Source organism: Cynoglossus semilaevis, chromosome 10, assembly GCF_000523025.1.
Source record: "Cynoglossus semilaevis isolate Cse_v1.0 chromosome 10, Cse_v1.0, whole genome shotgun sequence".
Lineage (NCBI taxonomy): Eukaryota > Metazoa > Chordata > Actinopteri > Pleuronectiformes > Cynoglossidae > Cynoglossus > Cynoglossus semilaevis.
The window spans coordinates 1,839,330-1,856,078 of record NC_024316.1 but is presented as its reverse complement, the minus strand read 5'-3'; the positions used below and the strand labels follow the sequence as shown (position 1 = coordinate 1,856,078).

Genomic DNA, 16,749 nt, shown 5'->3' with positions numbered 1-16,749 from the left:
TGTAAAATTCTCTTTTGAAGGCAGGCAGGTCCTGAATGGAACAGGCAGCGGCACCGCATTCATTTGGGTGAGGGTGTGATTAATGATGGATGACAACAGCTATGTTTTATATCTCGTATAAAAAGGAAATTTCAGAAACAGGAAAAGGGCTTGCAGCTCATCCAGTGCCAACTTGTCTAAATTTTTGTTTTTATCTCCAAATTGCTTGACCCAGGATGTCAGTATCTCTGCTACCTCAGATTATCCCTGACTTCATCTCAACACTGCTCCTCTAATCTGTCACTTCTAATGCTGTCCATTCTTTTTACTCTTAGTGAAAACAGAAGTACAGAAAAACAGTGACTGAAGCAGGTCCACTGGTGATAAACTGGGTGAAAATGTCCAGGTTAGCTGGCCATGTGTATGTTTTAGGAAAGTGCTAGATTTATCACTGCCATCCGTTACAAACATAGTTTAAAAAAAATGAATATAGCGGTATCCGCTGCCTTAAATATTGCAATCATTCCAATCCTATAGTGATGCTTTAACTATGGAACAACAACAGAACAAGAACTTAAACAATTTATTTAATGAAAGGCTTTGAGTTGCAGATGCTGTACCACTTTAAAGAGACGGATGCAGACCACGCCCTTCCTCGATCGGACGGTAGAGGTCGCTGTATTGACCCTGGCGGCAACATCGTCACCAGCAGTTATCTCACTGTCCTTCCAGCAGCATCTCACCTTCAGCCGGCCTGCAGCAGCAGCAGCAACTCCTCCATCGCCACACCCGAGACCTGAGAAAACGACACAGCCGAGATTCTACCACCAGAGACACAGGAGGAAAACACAGCGTCGCCACAGTCGGCTTCTGTAATGATGTAGACGATCGATTTGTTTTTTTCCACGTCAAATTCAGCCTGACCGCCTCACTGCGACACGCAAAGCTGTGCATCCTTAAACGGCAGCCTCACTCTCAGCCTGTCCGGATAAATCTGCCCCAAAACAAACGTCGAATCATCGTCTCTGCCAGACCTGCCTCGTTTATTTTCACCGACTCATCATCAGTGAGTCCTTGAGCCCGAGCTACAGCATCCTTCTCTCCTCCAGCAGAAAGCAGCATCCTTCCTGCCTTCCTCCTCATCAAATCTGCGCCATGGCCGACGTCCCAGCGGAGTGTAATATAAAAGTGCTGTGTCGTTTTCGTCCTCTCAACCAGTCTGAGATTATACGAGGGGATCAATTTCTCCCTAAATTTCAAGGGGACGACACTGTCACCGTCGGGGTGAGTAAAAAAAGAAAGAAAACGGAAGGAAGTGGCGCTTTGTTGTGAGCACAGATACATATACAAGGCCCCTCATCAATAAATCATCAGCTGGCGGACCCATCTGTTCAGGAGGCTGTGGACTGGGCAGCTCCAGACAATAACACCACACCTTTAACCCTTTAAATCTGGATTAATCTGACATGACAACAAAAAGAGTCAGAGTCAGTGTTTCGTTAAAATGCGCAAATTGGCCTTTTCCCTGCACCATCTGATAAAATCAGTGTTGGTGCTGCGAATAACCTGATACATGGTCTGTAGTACCATGGTTAGACTGTTAAAAAATAAGTAATTTGACAACTGAAGTTAAGATAATGTTACTGTAAGATGTTCAAATATTGTCTAACTTTTGATCAATTTTCCAAACTAGGCTATATTTTATATTTTTTAGTTTATACTTTATGTCTTAGCATCTTAATGCTACCTTTGTGTACATAAACACATGGTTGTTTTTATGTACACGTGTTGTTATATATAGTATGTATTTTGACAAATCTTTAGCTATACGTTAGCAAACATTTTATACTACTGTATGGTCCAGCAACCTCTTTCTTAGATTTCTAAACTTTAAATTATGTCGCGCGTAACAGTCTAAATACATTAGGAAGATCATGCTGTGGCCAGAGTTGTGTCCAGGCCTACGATGAAAGCCTTTATGGTCAATTTTACAAAATGTCACTATTATAAACCCACAGTCATAAGGAAATTTCGAAACCCTACATTGTGCCATGAGGACACAGCTTGGTTTTAAATGTTTTCATGTCGAAATGTCTTTTCCATTTTTCATGCCTATTAGTTATGGCTGTGTTTCCCCAACACAACCATCAACCCATATGTTACATTAGAAAACTCTCACGCTGCACCATTCAGCAACAATGTGACACAATGTTTCTGTAATGAATTATAAGAACCTTTTCATTTCTGTATGAAACCTGGGCCTGTTTAGTTGAACACGACCCTGATGTTGAATTTATATCTGTTGCCAACTAGTGGAAGATTATTTAATTGTCCAGACCAATTATGACCTGATGACCTGTGGTTGGGAAACAGTGGAAAAAGAAATCTGTAGATGGTGTAACGTGTCTTGTCTGAAGGTTGTTCCCCCTAAAATCAGTTTTGGAGATTTTATCTAAATATAAAATCTGTAATGGATAAACAGGTGGTGCAACTTAGAAGTTGATGGAGCATGGAAGTGGCTCCAGTTAGCTAGAGCTAGTTCTGCTCTGGTTCTGTTTGAGTTGTGACCAAGATATGATCATAGCAATATATTTTACAAATATATTTGCAAGCTTGCAACTAATCAGTATTTTTCTTGATGAATTAATAGTCAAATGTGTTTTGATTTGTCCCTGACTCATGTGGTTCATAAAATGCAACAAATGATGGGAAGGATTTGTGTCCAAAATCAAAAAGGAAGTCAAAACAACCCATTTAACAATTGATCACTTGATTGATCGATCGGTTTGGCTTATTTCTAGGTCAGATAAACCAGAGAGCTGTACATACATTTTAACAAAATGTTTTAAAAGACCACAGTCACAGTAAAAGACAAACATCTATAGATGGAGACTAGAGGGTAAATTACAGGGAGGGTTGTTGGATTATATACATGTGGCTCAAATGGAGGATGACAAAGAAACCCACTCCCGTGATAATGCAATCATCTCCTTCTGCCCTTCTCTCTGCTCTTGTCATGATGCGGAGCAGAACCCGACCCCTCTTATCTCCTGCAGAGAGGATCAATACTCGTCCAACAAGCTCCTCTGTACAGTGACGGACCGGCTTTCTCTCTCTCAGCTTTTTTCTCTCCATTTTTTTAACCACTCTCCTGAAGCCGTCTCTTGTTTTTACTGTCCACTTCTCATTCATCCCAACGTTTTATCTCCTGCGCCTCCTCCATTGTCCCCGGAACTAGTGATGTCTCACTCAGTTAAATAGCTCCATCATGGCAGCTTGTCTGCAGATGGATCGTTGCGTTAATGACATTTAATACAGCTTCTGTTCTGGCTGCAATCATTGGTGTGTTGTGTGCGTCACACGAGCCAATGACATTAAGAAGAATGATAATCTGGTTTGTGTGGAAAGGACTGTTATGGCTGAGTCACTCGTCAGCCTGTCACACAGGCTGGGTTTACATTTGAGGAGGAGTTGAGATACTTTGGGTAGAATAACAAGAGGAGAGGAACTTGGTTCCAGTTCCACTTGACAGATGAGGCGTGGTCAGCAGTCCAACACAGGTCCAGATAACTGACACACACACCTTATCATGTTATACTGATGGATTGGTTTCCTTAGGATGCTAATATTCTTGAAAGTCTCTGACAGACACTAAATACACAACAATTTCACCAAATAATCTAATCTGAGGCAATTATTCAGAAGGACTTTTCAAAAAGAAGTCAAACATTTGGATTTACACTTCACTGCAGATATTGAAATATAATTTTGTGGATCTTTGAAATTGTAAAAATTTAAAGAAAATCTAAGAGTGTTGTCTGAATGTATTTGTTCAGGAAACTTAAACCAACAGCCACTTTAATTAACTTGATTTATCTTCAAACACAGACAAAAAAGACACACACCTTCTTATGGTGGCAGACAGTCTGGTCTGTGCCCATTTTGTCACATTTTTTTGCTTTTTTCGTTATTTTCCTTTACATGGGATAAAAAAACGGCAGTTTTTATCATGTTATTTTGAAGATGTAAACGACGCAACGTAGACGTTGGAGACTGAATGTGAACGAGAGGGGGACGTGTTAGTCTTAGTTTTCAATTTAAGCGCAACCAAAAATCTTCGTTTCTTGATTACAATCAAAGTGTAATTTCTTGTCTTCTGTTGTGCCTTGAGTCAGAGGAGATAATACACCTGGTGCTCATTAACACGTATTGGGAACTGCTGCATTGGAACGCAGTAAATTATAGACCACACTGCTTTTTCCAAACTGAGTCACAGATGTCAGTGAAAAGCTTCAGTCAGCTTCACCTGGTGAGGTCACTGTTGAGCTGTAATGTAAAGAGGAGGTGACAGCAATGTGATGTGTCATAGTTAGTCACGAGGCACCCGGGTCTTTACATTAGATGTTGGTTGCTTGGAGTTTATCTCCCATTGGTTGTATGATCTCTTGACTAGAAGTCTATAGAACGCCTTTTCTCCTGGAATAGGAAATCACTTAATGATAAGTAAAAGTGTGCTCTACCCCAGAGTGCTCACGTATTAAGATTCCAATAAGGAAGTGTCCATGGTCAGCCACGCCAGGATGATTCAGCCACTTTCCAGCATCGATACCTGGGCCAATCACTGATGACCTCACAGGGCTCAGAGACATGACTAAGCACTGGTGAAGAAGTCTGCTTTGTGTCAGACTTTACAATAGTTGTAAAGCATTTAGTCCAGTTTCAACTCCTGACTATAATTCAGTGTTCTTTTATTGAAAGAAATAAAGTGTATGGTTAAAACAGAGCAAGCAAAAATAGACACAAAATAACAACAAATAAATCAGGTGGGGCAGCAGCAAAGTAATACACACCGACGGACAAGGTCATCAAAACACTGTAGCACTCCAAAGGGTAAAAGTGAAGTTTTTATATTAATCCTCTAACAAGAAAGTTCAAAACTAATCCTCACTTGTGTTTGGTTTCTTGATGCTAACAGGGGAAGTCGTTTATGTTTGATCGTGTGTTTCCCACAAACACAACCCAGGAGCAAGTGTACAACACCTGTGCCAAGCAGATCGTCAAAGGTAGAGATGTTGTAACTATTTACACTGAATAAGTAAGAATTCAACTTCTCTGACTGATTTTTTATCTTCATTCTCAGATGTCCTGTCTGGCTACAATGGCACTATCTTCGCATATGGACAAACCTCCTCCGGAAAGACTCACACCATGGAGGTACACTTCATACTAATGACCTTCAGATCAGCAGATCAGATGCAGAAATATTTCCTCAAAAGTCTGAACTACAGCAATTAAACAATAGGCCTCTCTGGTGTCTTCTGTCTTTGAACCTTCATCATGAACTTAACTCAAACTCTAAATTTTTAGGATCTTTTTTCGGTTGTTCAATACTCGTCTGTGTGTCATCCTGCTTTAGGGCAAACTCCATGACCCCCACCAGATGGGAATCATTCCTCGCATCGCTGAGGATATTTTCAACCACATCTTTGCTATGGATGAAAACCTTGAATTCCATATCAAGGTATTGGATTCTTTGTATTCTTTTTTTGTACGTAATCAGCCAAAAATAATAATTAAAAAAATCATATTCATATTTTATGATTTTCCTTCTCCAACAACAGGTTTCCTACTTTGAAATCTACATGGACAAAATCCGTGATCTGCTGGATGGTGAGTGCTGACGAACTTCAGTGGAGATTCAGTCTCTCATATGAAGCAGTGCTTTTCTTAAGCCATTTTTCATCTTTCTTAATTTTCCAGTGACAAAGACCAACCTGTCTGTCCATGAAGACAAGAACAGGGTCCCATTTGTCAAGGTCTGTCAAGTGTTACTTCAAAATGTTTTTTTTTTTAATTTAGTGTTGGGCTTTTCAATAACAAATATGTTTCGAACTTTGTCTCAGGGCTGCACTGAACGCTTTGTCTCCAGTCCTGATGAGGTCATGGATGTGATCGACGAGGGCAAATCTAACCGCCACGTGGCTGTGACCAGTGAGTCTTTGTTGTAGTTCTTTTATTTATGTCCAGTTTGATCTCAGTATATGTGAACACAGGCTTAAAAAAATGCAAAGTCACTTACAACCGTTGTGACCACAGTAAATGCATCTCATAATTAAAAAAAAACAAACACATTTATTCACAACACAAATGAAAATCTGAAGACCAGTCTCTCTCTCTCTCTCTCTAATGTGTAACAAAACGCCTGAAGACAAACACTGGCAGTGAGACATTTTAACTCCTCTCCCACTGACAAAGGCTTTCTGTCGATTAGTCACTGCAGCAGCAGCAGCAGCCTCCGTAGTGATGCGTGAAATAATGGTCATGTGACCCCTTATTGCACCTTGTTATGTCATTTTTATCCTACAGTGAGTGAGCTAATCTTTTCAGGCTTTCTTCAAGGTTATAAAGAAAAATCCTTTCAATTTTACAATAGATGACAAACCAAACTGACATTTTCCCACTACTGGCTCTGGCTCTCACTATGCTACAGAAATACAATCTCACTGAGCAGAGTTTGCTATTTTTGGTTGAACTGTTGCTGAATCATTCCTCTGTAGCCCATTTATAACAGTGACATTTTAGAGATTTAAACACACACCACCGTGTATTCATTCATTTTTGCAAGGATTTACTTCTTAGTTTTTAGGGTTTTTTCTGTCTCTGGTGTTTTACAGCCATGTCACTGTTATTGGACAAACTATCACCAGTAGAGGGCAGCAGTTTTGCCATTATTTTCTAACCGCCATTACATTCATCATAGGTCATTTACCATAGGTGTCCTGTTGGTTTATTTTAGATACATAAAAAAGTGTTAAAGTTTTTAAGAAAATATATTTAAATAAATATTAACATTTTTACAGTTGCTGGTTTTGTCCTATTATGTGGTGATGTTTATAGAAAAGCGGTCCCTGAAAACAAATACAGACAAGTCACTGTATTGATTTATGTTCAGCCTCTTCCCACTCAGGTCAATACAGTCTGTGCGACCCGACTTATTAGCTTTGTCGTTTGCTGCAGCGTGTCGTCTGGCAGGACGTGTGTTTGCTGGTTTAATCACAGGAGCTTTAAATATTCAGTTTGGCTGTGTGTAATGACTCCCAACAACACAGTCAAATGTGAACAGGACTATAAAACTTTAATGAACACAAACAAACTCTGTGATTATTTTTATGTGGGTTTTCAGTTTTTATCGCCTTCAAATAAAAAAGTGGAACATTAAATAAATATTTTTAGAGCTCAGCCCTAATTAATGTTTTGCCTGGAGAAGCAGTCTCCTGTGCTTCCTGTGGCTTTGCTGACTCACAGTGCTGCAGACAGGTAGAGAAAACAGACTGATGGTGTAGACACTGCAGACAGAGAGACGACGGGCCTCAGATATCAACCTCTGTTATCTTTAATGTACATAAATAAATAAATGACATAGAAAGTGATGTAGAAAAGTCTGTGTCCAGGAAATTAAAATGTATTAAAAAAGAGTTCTTTTGTAGCACCTTTTCCTCCAGTTCACTGTGTTGAAGAGTGCTCAAATGTGTCAGAACTGCACAAATAACATTTGTTATCTTAAGTTAAGTTCGATTTTATTTGACTTCTGTTTTTGTTCAGACATGAATGAGCACAGCTCTCGCAGCCACAGCATCTTCCTCATCAACATCAAGCAGGAACACGTGGAGACGGAGCAGAAGTTGTGTGGAAAACTCTACCTGGTGGATCTGGCTGGTAGTGAGAAGGTGTGGATAAAAAGATGTTTGTGTTTCGTTTGTGTTTGTTCTTAAGCTGTTCATCAGTGCCATCGTCGTCTCTGTTCCAGGTCAGTAAGACCGGAGCGGCCGGAGCTGTTCTGGATGAGGCTAAAAACATCAACAAGTCTCTCTCCGCTCTGGGAAATGTCATCTCTGCCCTGGCTGAGGGAACGGTGAGTCACTTCTATAAATGTATCTCATTTTTACAGACGCTAAAGTAAATGCTCAGACTGAGTGCTCCTGTGAGAGAAGTAGATTTTTATCTAACAGACATCAACATGACCACAGTGATACTGATTTGGAGCTGATGTAAAATGGTGGCTTTGTTTACTTATTTTAATGTCGCATTTTCTCCTATAATAAAAAAACAAACATCACGAGCCACACAAGCACTTCAAGTTCAACCTTCCAAATGAAGTCAATACTGCAGTGTATAATGCTGGAATATACTGCAGTCATATTACAGAAATATATTGCATTTCACAAAGGAAGCAAATTCTTGTTTTATCACCACAAGATAAACATCAGTGTGAATTTCTCCACTGTGATTTAAAAGGACTAATTCAAAGCTGCTAAAATGTCCCAACTGTAGTGACACTGTGTTTTATGTTAGCTTAAAATGTTTAAACGTTGAACAAAACATAAGGGTTAGTTTTAAGATTTGCTGAATAATTAGATTGAAATGTATCCCTATGAAACCAAAAATGTCCCAGCTTCATATTTCTCCTTCATTTTTCCTAATATCGCTTTTCGTCTCTCCCTTCCATTCCTCCTCGCTCCTCTTCACTGTTACAGAAATCTCATGTCCCGTACCGTGACAGCAAAATGACTCGAATCCTGCAGGACTCTCTGGGCGGCAACTGTCGCACCACCATGTTCATCTGCTGCTCTCCCTCCAGCTACAACGACGCTGAGACCAAGTCCACTCTCATGTTTGGACAAAGGTCAGTTTATTATCTTTGAAAACTGTCAAAATGTTAATTATTTACAAAAATGAAAGTAGTCTGTCCTGTGAGTCTGTAAACACGGAGCAGTTCAAAGACTGACCTTTGTGTAAATTCTCCTTCCATCGTTTTCACCATCTGCTTTCATTACAGAGCCAAGACCATCAGGAACACCGCGTCCATCAACCTGGAGCTGACGGCCGAGCAGTGGAAGAGGAAGTTTGAGAAGGAGAAGGAGAAGAACAAGACTCTGAAGGAGACCATCCAGAAACTGGAGGCCGAGCTCAACCGCTGGAGAAACGGTGAGTCACGGTGCCGTACCATGACGTTCGTCTCAACTAAAAAACCAATGGAGGTGAATTCTGGTCCTGTGTTTACTGGCTCCTCATCCCTTTCCTTAGGAGAGAATGTCCCGGAGACAGAGCGGACAACCGCCGACGTGGTCAACAGGATCGAGACTGTGGAGGAGCGGCCCGTCTTGGACAATGACACCTCCTCCATTGTGGTCCGTATTTCTGAGGAGGAACGTCAGAAGTATGAGGAGGAGATCCGCAAGCTGTACAAGCAGCTGGACGACAAGGTTCACACACACACACACACACACACACACACACACACACTGTATTAAATAAGTGAATTCGTTTTTTATTAATAATTGTAAATACAGTAGTAAATACTCGATGTTTGTGTTGATAACATTGATACAGGATGATGAGATCAACCTTCAGTGCCAGTTGGTGGAGAAGCTGAAGCAGCAGATGTTGGACCAGGATGAAGTGTGTGGACATGAACTCAAATCACACAAACACACTTCAAGTGTGCTGTAAAAAAAAGAATTATAATTAAGTCTCTCTTCTCCCTCCACTCAGCTGGTGGCCTCGTCTCGTGGTGACGGAGACAAGGTTCAGGCTGAGCTGGGCAGGCTGCAGGTGGAGAGTGATTGTGCCAAGGCTGAGGTGAAGGAGGTGCTTCAGGCTCTGGAGGAGCTGGCCATCAACTACGACCAGAAGAGCCAGGAGGTGGAGGAGAAAGGCCTGCAGAACCAGCTGCTGGCTGATCAGCTGGCTCAGAAAATGGTACGTCATTAACATCAACAGGAAGTTTACAAATGAAACTAGATGGCGATCGATGTCATGTGGATTCAATTCAAGTTTCAGCGTTTGAGTGTTAAAGTCACAGCTCCTTCTGGTCTGTGTTTTAGGCCAGTCTGATGGAGCTGGAGGCAGAACTGTCTCGCATGCAGGAGGTCAGTGGTCAGCAGAGGAAACGTATCGCTGACGTCCTCAACGGTCTGATGAGGGACCTCAGTGAGTTCAGCGCCATCGTGGGCAATGGGGAGATCAAACTGGTGAGTGGAGTCGTGGAGAGGTCACGGGATTTAGTTTGTCCTGCGATTCATCAGCAAATGTTGGTTTTGGGTTCTCCTCCATCTGCAGCCGGTTGAGATCAGCGGCGCCATCGAGGAGGAGTTCACCGTCGCTCGTCTCTACATCAGTAAGATTAAGTCAGAGGTGAAGAGCATGGTGAAACGCTGCCGCCAACTGGAGAACATGCAGCTGGAGTGTCACCGCAAGATGGAGGAGACTGGGCGGGAGCTCTCCTCCTGCCAGCTCCTCATCTCTCAGGTGAGGAGTCAGACAATGACATGGGTGAAAGAAAACAAAACCAATCAGGGTAAAGAAGAAGAGAGAAATCAGCTGAGGAGTTTTCTCTGAGATTTCAATTGAGTGGATATATTTCTCAAACTGTTTCATTAACTTTGGGTTGTTGTGTTTGTGCAGCATGAGGCAAAGATCCGCTCTCTGACCGAGTACATGCAGAGTGTGGAGCAGAAGAAGCGGCTCCTGGAGGAGAGCCACGACTCTCTGAGCGAGGAGTTGGCCAAGCTGCAGGACCAGGGTAACATGAGAACCACACATGACGAATGAGATAAGAAAAGATAGAAAAATGTTCAACGCTATTGTCAGATCAAGAGTTTTCCATCTGACTGACAACTTCCTCCAATACAGATAACTCTCTGCTGGAGGAGAAGAGTGTGGAGAAGGGAGAGGCTGAGGATGGAAATGTGAAGGTAAATAATTCTGATCCGTGGATGTTGAAGTGGGCATCCAGTCCAGGTTTAATTATTCAGTTTTAAGTTTTTACCAGACTCCTCAGTTTTCTCATATTTTCTGTCCTTGTCCAGAAGTCTTCCCGTCAACTGGGAGAACCAAACCGTGGCCTCCATCACAAGCAGCTGACCCGCCTGCGGGATGAGATCAATGAGAAGCAGCGGGTCATCGATGAACTCACTGAGTCTGTGTTGTTGTTCACCTTTTCACCTTATTAGATAACCTCTTGTTATTATCCCAAACGACTTCCTGACCATTTCCATGTTTCCTCACCACAGCCGTAACTCTAAGATGGAGCTGGAGCTCGCTCAGGTCCGTGCCGACTTTGAGCGCTTGAAGAGTCAGGACAGCACCAAGAGCGAGCGCCTGGAGGAGCTCTCGTAAGTGTCAGAGTCGTGACTCAAATCTCTGTGCATGTCAGCTGAAATGTTTACAGCTGAAAGGACACGTTCTGTTGCTTCTTCAGATTCTTGCATGAACGTCATGAGCAGACCAAACAGGACCTGAAGGGTCTGGAGGAGACTGTCGTAAGTGAAATATATTTTTCCATCTTTTGGTCTCATTGTCTTCAGAAAGACAGTCACAGTCTCGTCGTTTCCTGCTAACTTCAATAATCTGTCTGTCCTCCAGGCCCGCGAACTCCAGACCCTCCACAACCTGCGCAAGCTGTTCGTTCAAGACCTCACGTCGCGGGTTAAAAAAGTAAGCAGCTGACAAGAAGTCATCATGATTTTTTACACCTATTCTAAAATATCTGTGACTCTCAGCCTCTCAGTATAGCAGCACAGTAATCCACTCACTTGTGTTTTTAATCCTAATCTCTTACTCAGAGTTCCGAAATGGAGCCTGATGATAGCGGGGGGTTTTGCACCCAGAAGCAGAAGATTTCCTTTCTTGAGAATAACCTGGACCAACTTACAAAGGTTCACAAACAGGTGAGTACCTGAACTCTCACCTCTGCATGAAGTTGAACTGACCTGATGGTTTCAGGCCTCAGGGTTTGATTGACAGGAGGTGGTGGTATATTTTGTGAAATAAAGCATTAAATGTCACACTACACCTTTATCTGTATTATAGTTATAGCTAATTAAAAAGATGTGGAACCACAGGTTAAATCACATCACCACAATATATGTATTTACCTCAGAGATGAGCGGCTGGAAAAAGCTAAACTATAAAAAATAAAACATTGCGGCCATAGCAAACATATTTTCTAACTCTCTCTTTTTTCCAGCTGGTTCGTGACAATGCAGATCTGCGCTGTGAGCTTCCAAAGCTGGAGAAACGTCTTCGGTCTACTGCTGAGAGAGTTAAGGCCCTGGAGACTGCACTGAGGGACGCAAAGGAAGGAGCCATGATTGACCGCCGCCGCTACCAGCAGGAGGTTGACCGCATCAAGGACGCCATGAGAGCAAAGAACGCCTTACGGCGCCCCCATGCAGCACAGATTGGTAATGAGAACATTCATGCACACGCTTGAATTCTTGATCTTTTTTTGTATCTACATAATCGATCACTTCAACTGTCCAACAGCGAAGCCAGTCAGACCGAAGCAGCTGCCCGTAAACCCCACAAACCCTTTCTACGCCTACGTCCGTGCAACCGCCAACACCTACAGCAACGCCCTCTTCCAGAGCAGCGCGTCACAGCCGAATACAAGCAGCGCCACCTGCAAGTCCAACTCTGTCCAGAGCAACCCGTGAGTTTGAATCCCTCACTGACCACACCGACGTTGGACTCTCCTTTTAGACCGACTGTAAACGGTGCTGATTTATCGGACGTTTGTTTCAGAGTTTCCACAGCCCTGGGCTACAGAGCAGGCAGATATACTGGAGACATCCTGGAGTCCTTCCCACTCAACATTGACAACGGTAGGTGGGAGGAAACACACATGAGCAGCACTTCACCTTTCTTAATAATAAACAGGGCTGATACCCACTGAACCCATGTCTGTATTAAAATAGTACATCATTAACACTCCACCTAAATGTGTAAAGACTGCCCACTGCTACTGCCGATCATTGAATATTGAGTAAAATCATTGATTTGTTTCCAACAGGTAACAACATCAGTGAAACGAGAGACATCAACGACAACAGGTGAGGACATCACTGAGTCAATGGAAATGGACAAACACAGATCCCAATTCTGTTTGACTCTGTTTGACACCATTGATTTGATTAAAGCACAGCTGCTGTTAAATGTTCCATCTGTTACTCACACTAATCTGTTAAAGCAGTGGTTCTCTGACTTTTTCTACTCCATACCAGCTGAGAAATCACTGAGCTCTCTGAGTACCACCATGATGACCAACATTAGAATACAGCAGCGTAGGCCTTCACTGTTAGCTTCCACCACAGGAGAGAGGTTTAGAAATGTTTATAGAGATGTTTATGTTTAAATGTTGTCTAATTGTGCATGGTATGTTTCAGATTTATTCAACTGAAATTGTAAATGTGAATTTAGGTGTATGAATTTTCCACATGTAACACTAGAGAGCGCTCGCATACCACTGGTGGTATGCGTACCACAGTTTGAGAACCACTGCACTAAATGATTTGTCATAATTAACCGTCTTCATGTTGTGGTGTTTCTTTCTGTCTGTCTTACACACTGACAGGAGTGATATTCACTGTGGCAGTGAGGTGGACGATACAAACGCAACTACACCCGCCCCCACTTAAACCCTGTTATACACAAAAACACACACACACACACACACACACACACACGGGGCTGATCATTTTGACCTGGCTCAACTTTAAACATGGGAGAAGAAGAAAAGAACTCAATATCTATGACTTCATGCTCTTTGTCTCGCTGCAGATGTCGACCCAACACTGTCTCCAATCAAGGACCCTCTGCCCTCCCATCTGCATGCAGCCCGTCTCACCATACACCACTGAGGAAGATGAAGATGAAGATGTGTAGCCCTGTAGTCTTATTCACTAGATGAAGCCCCCCCGTTCCTCCAACTCTTCCCTTCAGGTTTGGGGTACAGTCCGTTACAGATCAGTCAGTGGCGAAAAGAAAAAATATATTCCATTTTGTAAACTTTATTATCATAGTGTGTAGGTCCACCACAAAGTTATTTAATAATACATCTGTCAGTGATGCTGACTCACCTGCTGAAGTGTTTCAACTGACCGTCCGTCCCTGATGATTTAATACACACTCATGTTGTAAATAATAGTGTTGTATACTCCAGTAGAGGTTTCTGACCAGCAACTGTTTGTGTGAACGCACAGCCTCCATCACTTCCTGCACACATCACGTGGATGACACACAGACATGACCTTTTTCTCAGTCATAAATAACAGTATATAGTGTGTAGTGTAACAGAAGACCCAACTCTCTGCATGCATGTCCCTTAGCGGGTTATCTTTCAAATTGTTGCATGTCATGATTCCACTCGGGAGCTGGAATGCAGCGCCTGAAGCATCTGATCGACTCGGACAGATGTCACCAGAAAGTGAGCTGGTTTCCCCTAATCCTGGTCTCGCTGCTTCAGAGTTTCTATTTTAAAGTAAGCTGGATCCTGATGTTGGGGGATTTGGACTTTAATCACAAAATGATGTGACAAGAAACATAGATTGTATGTAAGAGATGGATGAAGCTGTGTCATGGCAGGTCAGGGCTGAAAGGTGCTGCTGCAGCTGAAAGAACTGATTTCAGCAGTTAGTGTAATGAGAGATGTCGGTGGAAGAACTGAACTACTGAACTGAACGTGTTGATAAAGCATTCGGTGACAACACTACGTCTAAAATCAGCTTAGTCGTAGATGTAAAGCGATGGCTCTCATAGGCCGTTTTCCTACCGACTCGATTTTTATTCTCTATCCAGTAGCAGAACTTTGAAAATATATAAAAAATATATCAAGTGTTTTCTTACAGAAGACCTTTCACTAGAAATCGGTGCCAAAGAAAAACTCTTAAGGAAAACGTCAACATCAAAACATCAACAGACACGAGTTCAGTGTCGGCTTCATCCATTTCTTAGTTACGATCTATGAACAAGTCAAGAACACGGTCCAGTGTGCGAGGAGGAGAACTGCAGCCAGACCTTTGTATTTGCTTCGATCCTGCGTTGCAGCTAGGTGATGCTATTGTGCACTTCAGGTTATGCTGCCCATGTCTATTGTTACCGAGCCTTAACAAGCGCTGACTTCTCCTTTTCTATTCCTTCATACATCTGTGAATACTACCTCTACAGATACTCATTAGACAACTATCACCATATGCTTAAAAAACTTAGTATGAGTAGATCTTTAAAGTCACAGTGTTAGTCAGTAGATATAATTCTCCTTTTAGGGCAAACGTTTTCTAAGTTCATGCCACATCCTGTTCACGGACCGTGTTTCACCTAAGGATCAAAGAAGGACAAACAAATTAAACGGCAAATTTATTCATGATTCGCTGTCAAACATTTAGTGTGATGATATGAATAGTTCAGGTTCACCTCAGATCACAACTATAATTATATTTGGAGAAGGTAAACGAGGGAAAAGCTAAGGCTTACGTCCTCCTTTATGTGCAGCTGGACTGTCCACCTAAGTCCCTGTTGGACAAACTGTCGTTTATCTTTGCTTCAACAGGCCTTTTTTTGTTGAAAATGTCTAGAATTCTCCCTTCTAAAACATAATCCATAAACCCGGTCCTCTCTCCTGAATACAATATTTAAAACAAACGTCTGCAGCAAAGAGTGTGAGGGGATGTTGGCAGTGTAGTTGCCAAGGTTTTCATTCAGGCTCACCACAGGTCTAATCATTAGAAAGTGTCCGTCCACTGTCCCCACGCTGAGCAGCCACCAGTCTGGTGTGGACATGACTATGATGTATGTGTTTGTCAGGTCATGCTGTAATTCTTCTGCCAAAAATCCTGACCAGCCAATCAGGATAGAGGAAAGCAGCAGGTCTGAAGCATGTGTTGTGTTTGGACTGAGGTGAGAGGCAGAATGTCAAAGTCAGATTTGAGTAAGAGCGGGTTCATCAGAGGTGACGACCTCAAAACTGGAAGACAGCTTTGTTTGTTTGTGACAGAAGACGTTGGACCAAAATTAGGAAGATGAATATTCTGGATCTGAACGTGCCTTCATAGATATTGAGAAATACATAACCAAATTACGTATGTATTTATATATATATGAGGGGAGAAATAGATGTTATTATTGAAACAACTAAATTCATGTCATCGTGACCAGTTCTGTCTCTGATCTGTCTTAGGTTCAACATCCAAAACAATGTCTTTGTGAGAAAAACAGTTCCTTCACTTTAACTCATACAGACAACATCTCAGGGCTCCACAGTCACAGTGACTCATCAGCCTGAAGCTACATCTTCATTCACAGACTTTAAAGTTAGTGTGTGTTCTTTAAAGCCTGCCGAAGGAGCAGGATGATGTTTCTAACATGAAGAAAAATAACATTTCATTGGTCGAGTTCATAACATTTGTATTCCAGCAGATGTCTCCACTCGCAGCTTCTCTGTGGTCAAACCCTACTGTATGTTTCTAGCCAGAAACTCTCGTTGACGTCTTGTTCAAAGTGCAAAAAAATAATCGATCAGGGGAAGTGTGTATTATATCTTCGACTGCTCTTTCACCGTCTCCTTTCAACATATTTAAAGTTTGTGTGCTTTTAAGTAAAACAGCGCCCCCTTACATGCCGCCATGATGAAATCCATAAGAAGTACGGGCTAACTTTGATCAAAGAAATCTTTATTTTATTTATTTATTTATTCATTTATTTATTCAGGACAACAAGTGTAACGTCTACATGATTGTCCAAAGAATCACAGCGAACAAATCTCTCTGTATATATAGAGCCATCACTATGCTGAACTGTATGTGAACCATTGTGTTGTAGTTGAACAATAAACTTGTAGAAAGGTTTCGTGTGGGTGGTTTCATTGAGGCCGTTGTAACTGACAGCTAGACCGTCACAGCCGTCAGTCTGTGACCGTGGACAGAATCTTTTTAT

At 42.1% G+C, this 16,749-nt stretch overlaps 2 protein-coding genes across 4 annotated transcripts in view; both read left to right on the top strand.

Moving 5' to 3' along the window:
- Positions 1 to 16,749, top strand: part of LOC103384526 (ER membrane protein complex subunit 3-like) — a 629,629-nt gene that overhangs the window by 238,431 nt on the left and 374,449 nt on the right. The window lies entirely within an intron of this gene.
- kif5aa (kinesin family member 5A, a) lies at positions 545 to 13,457 on the top strand. The gene is made up of 28 exons (XM_008318039.3): positions 545 to 1,263; positions 4,955 to 5,042; positions 5,120 to 5,193; positions 5,396 to 5,500; positions 5,601 to 5,649; positions 5,740 to 5,795; positions 5,883 to 5,970; positions 7,582 to 7,706; positions 7,787 to 7,891; positions 8,514 to 8,662; positions 8,816 to 8,964; positions 9,064 to 9,242; positions 9,370 to 9,438; positions 9,532 to 9,738; positions 9,864 to 10,010; positions 10,099 to 10,287; positions 10,444 to 10,561; positions 10,672 to 10,733; positions 10,848 to 10,957; positions 11,052 to 11,153; positions 11,240 to 11,300; positions 11,404 to 11,475; positions 11,604 to 11,708; positions 12,008 to 12,224; positions 12,307 to 12,472; positions 12,565 to 12,644; positions 12,833 to 12,872; positions 13,394 to 13,457. The coding sequence occupies exons 1-28, from the start codon at positions 1,135 to 1,137 to the stop codon at positions 13,455 to 13,457; spliced, it is 3,105 nt and encodes a 1,034-aa protein (XP_008316261.1). The 5' UTR covers positions 545 to 1,134.

Bases quoted from the DNA above. Each gene is read 5' to 3' on its own strand.
- kif5aa (XM_008318039.3), top strand. From the start codon at position 1,135: ATGGCCGACGTCCCAGCGGAGTGTAATATAAAAGTGCTGTGTCGTTTT. The intron at 5,043-5,119 runs GTAGAGATGTTG...CTTCATTCTCAG, and splicing joins TGCCAAGCAGATCGTCAAAG to ATGTCCTGTCTGGCTACAAT. The intron at 9,243-9,369 runs GTTCACACACAC...ACATTGATACAG, and splicing joins ACAAGCAGCTGGACGACAAG to GATGATGAGATCAACCTTCA.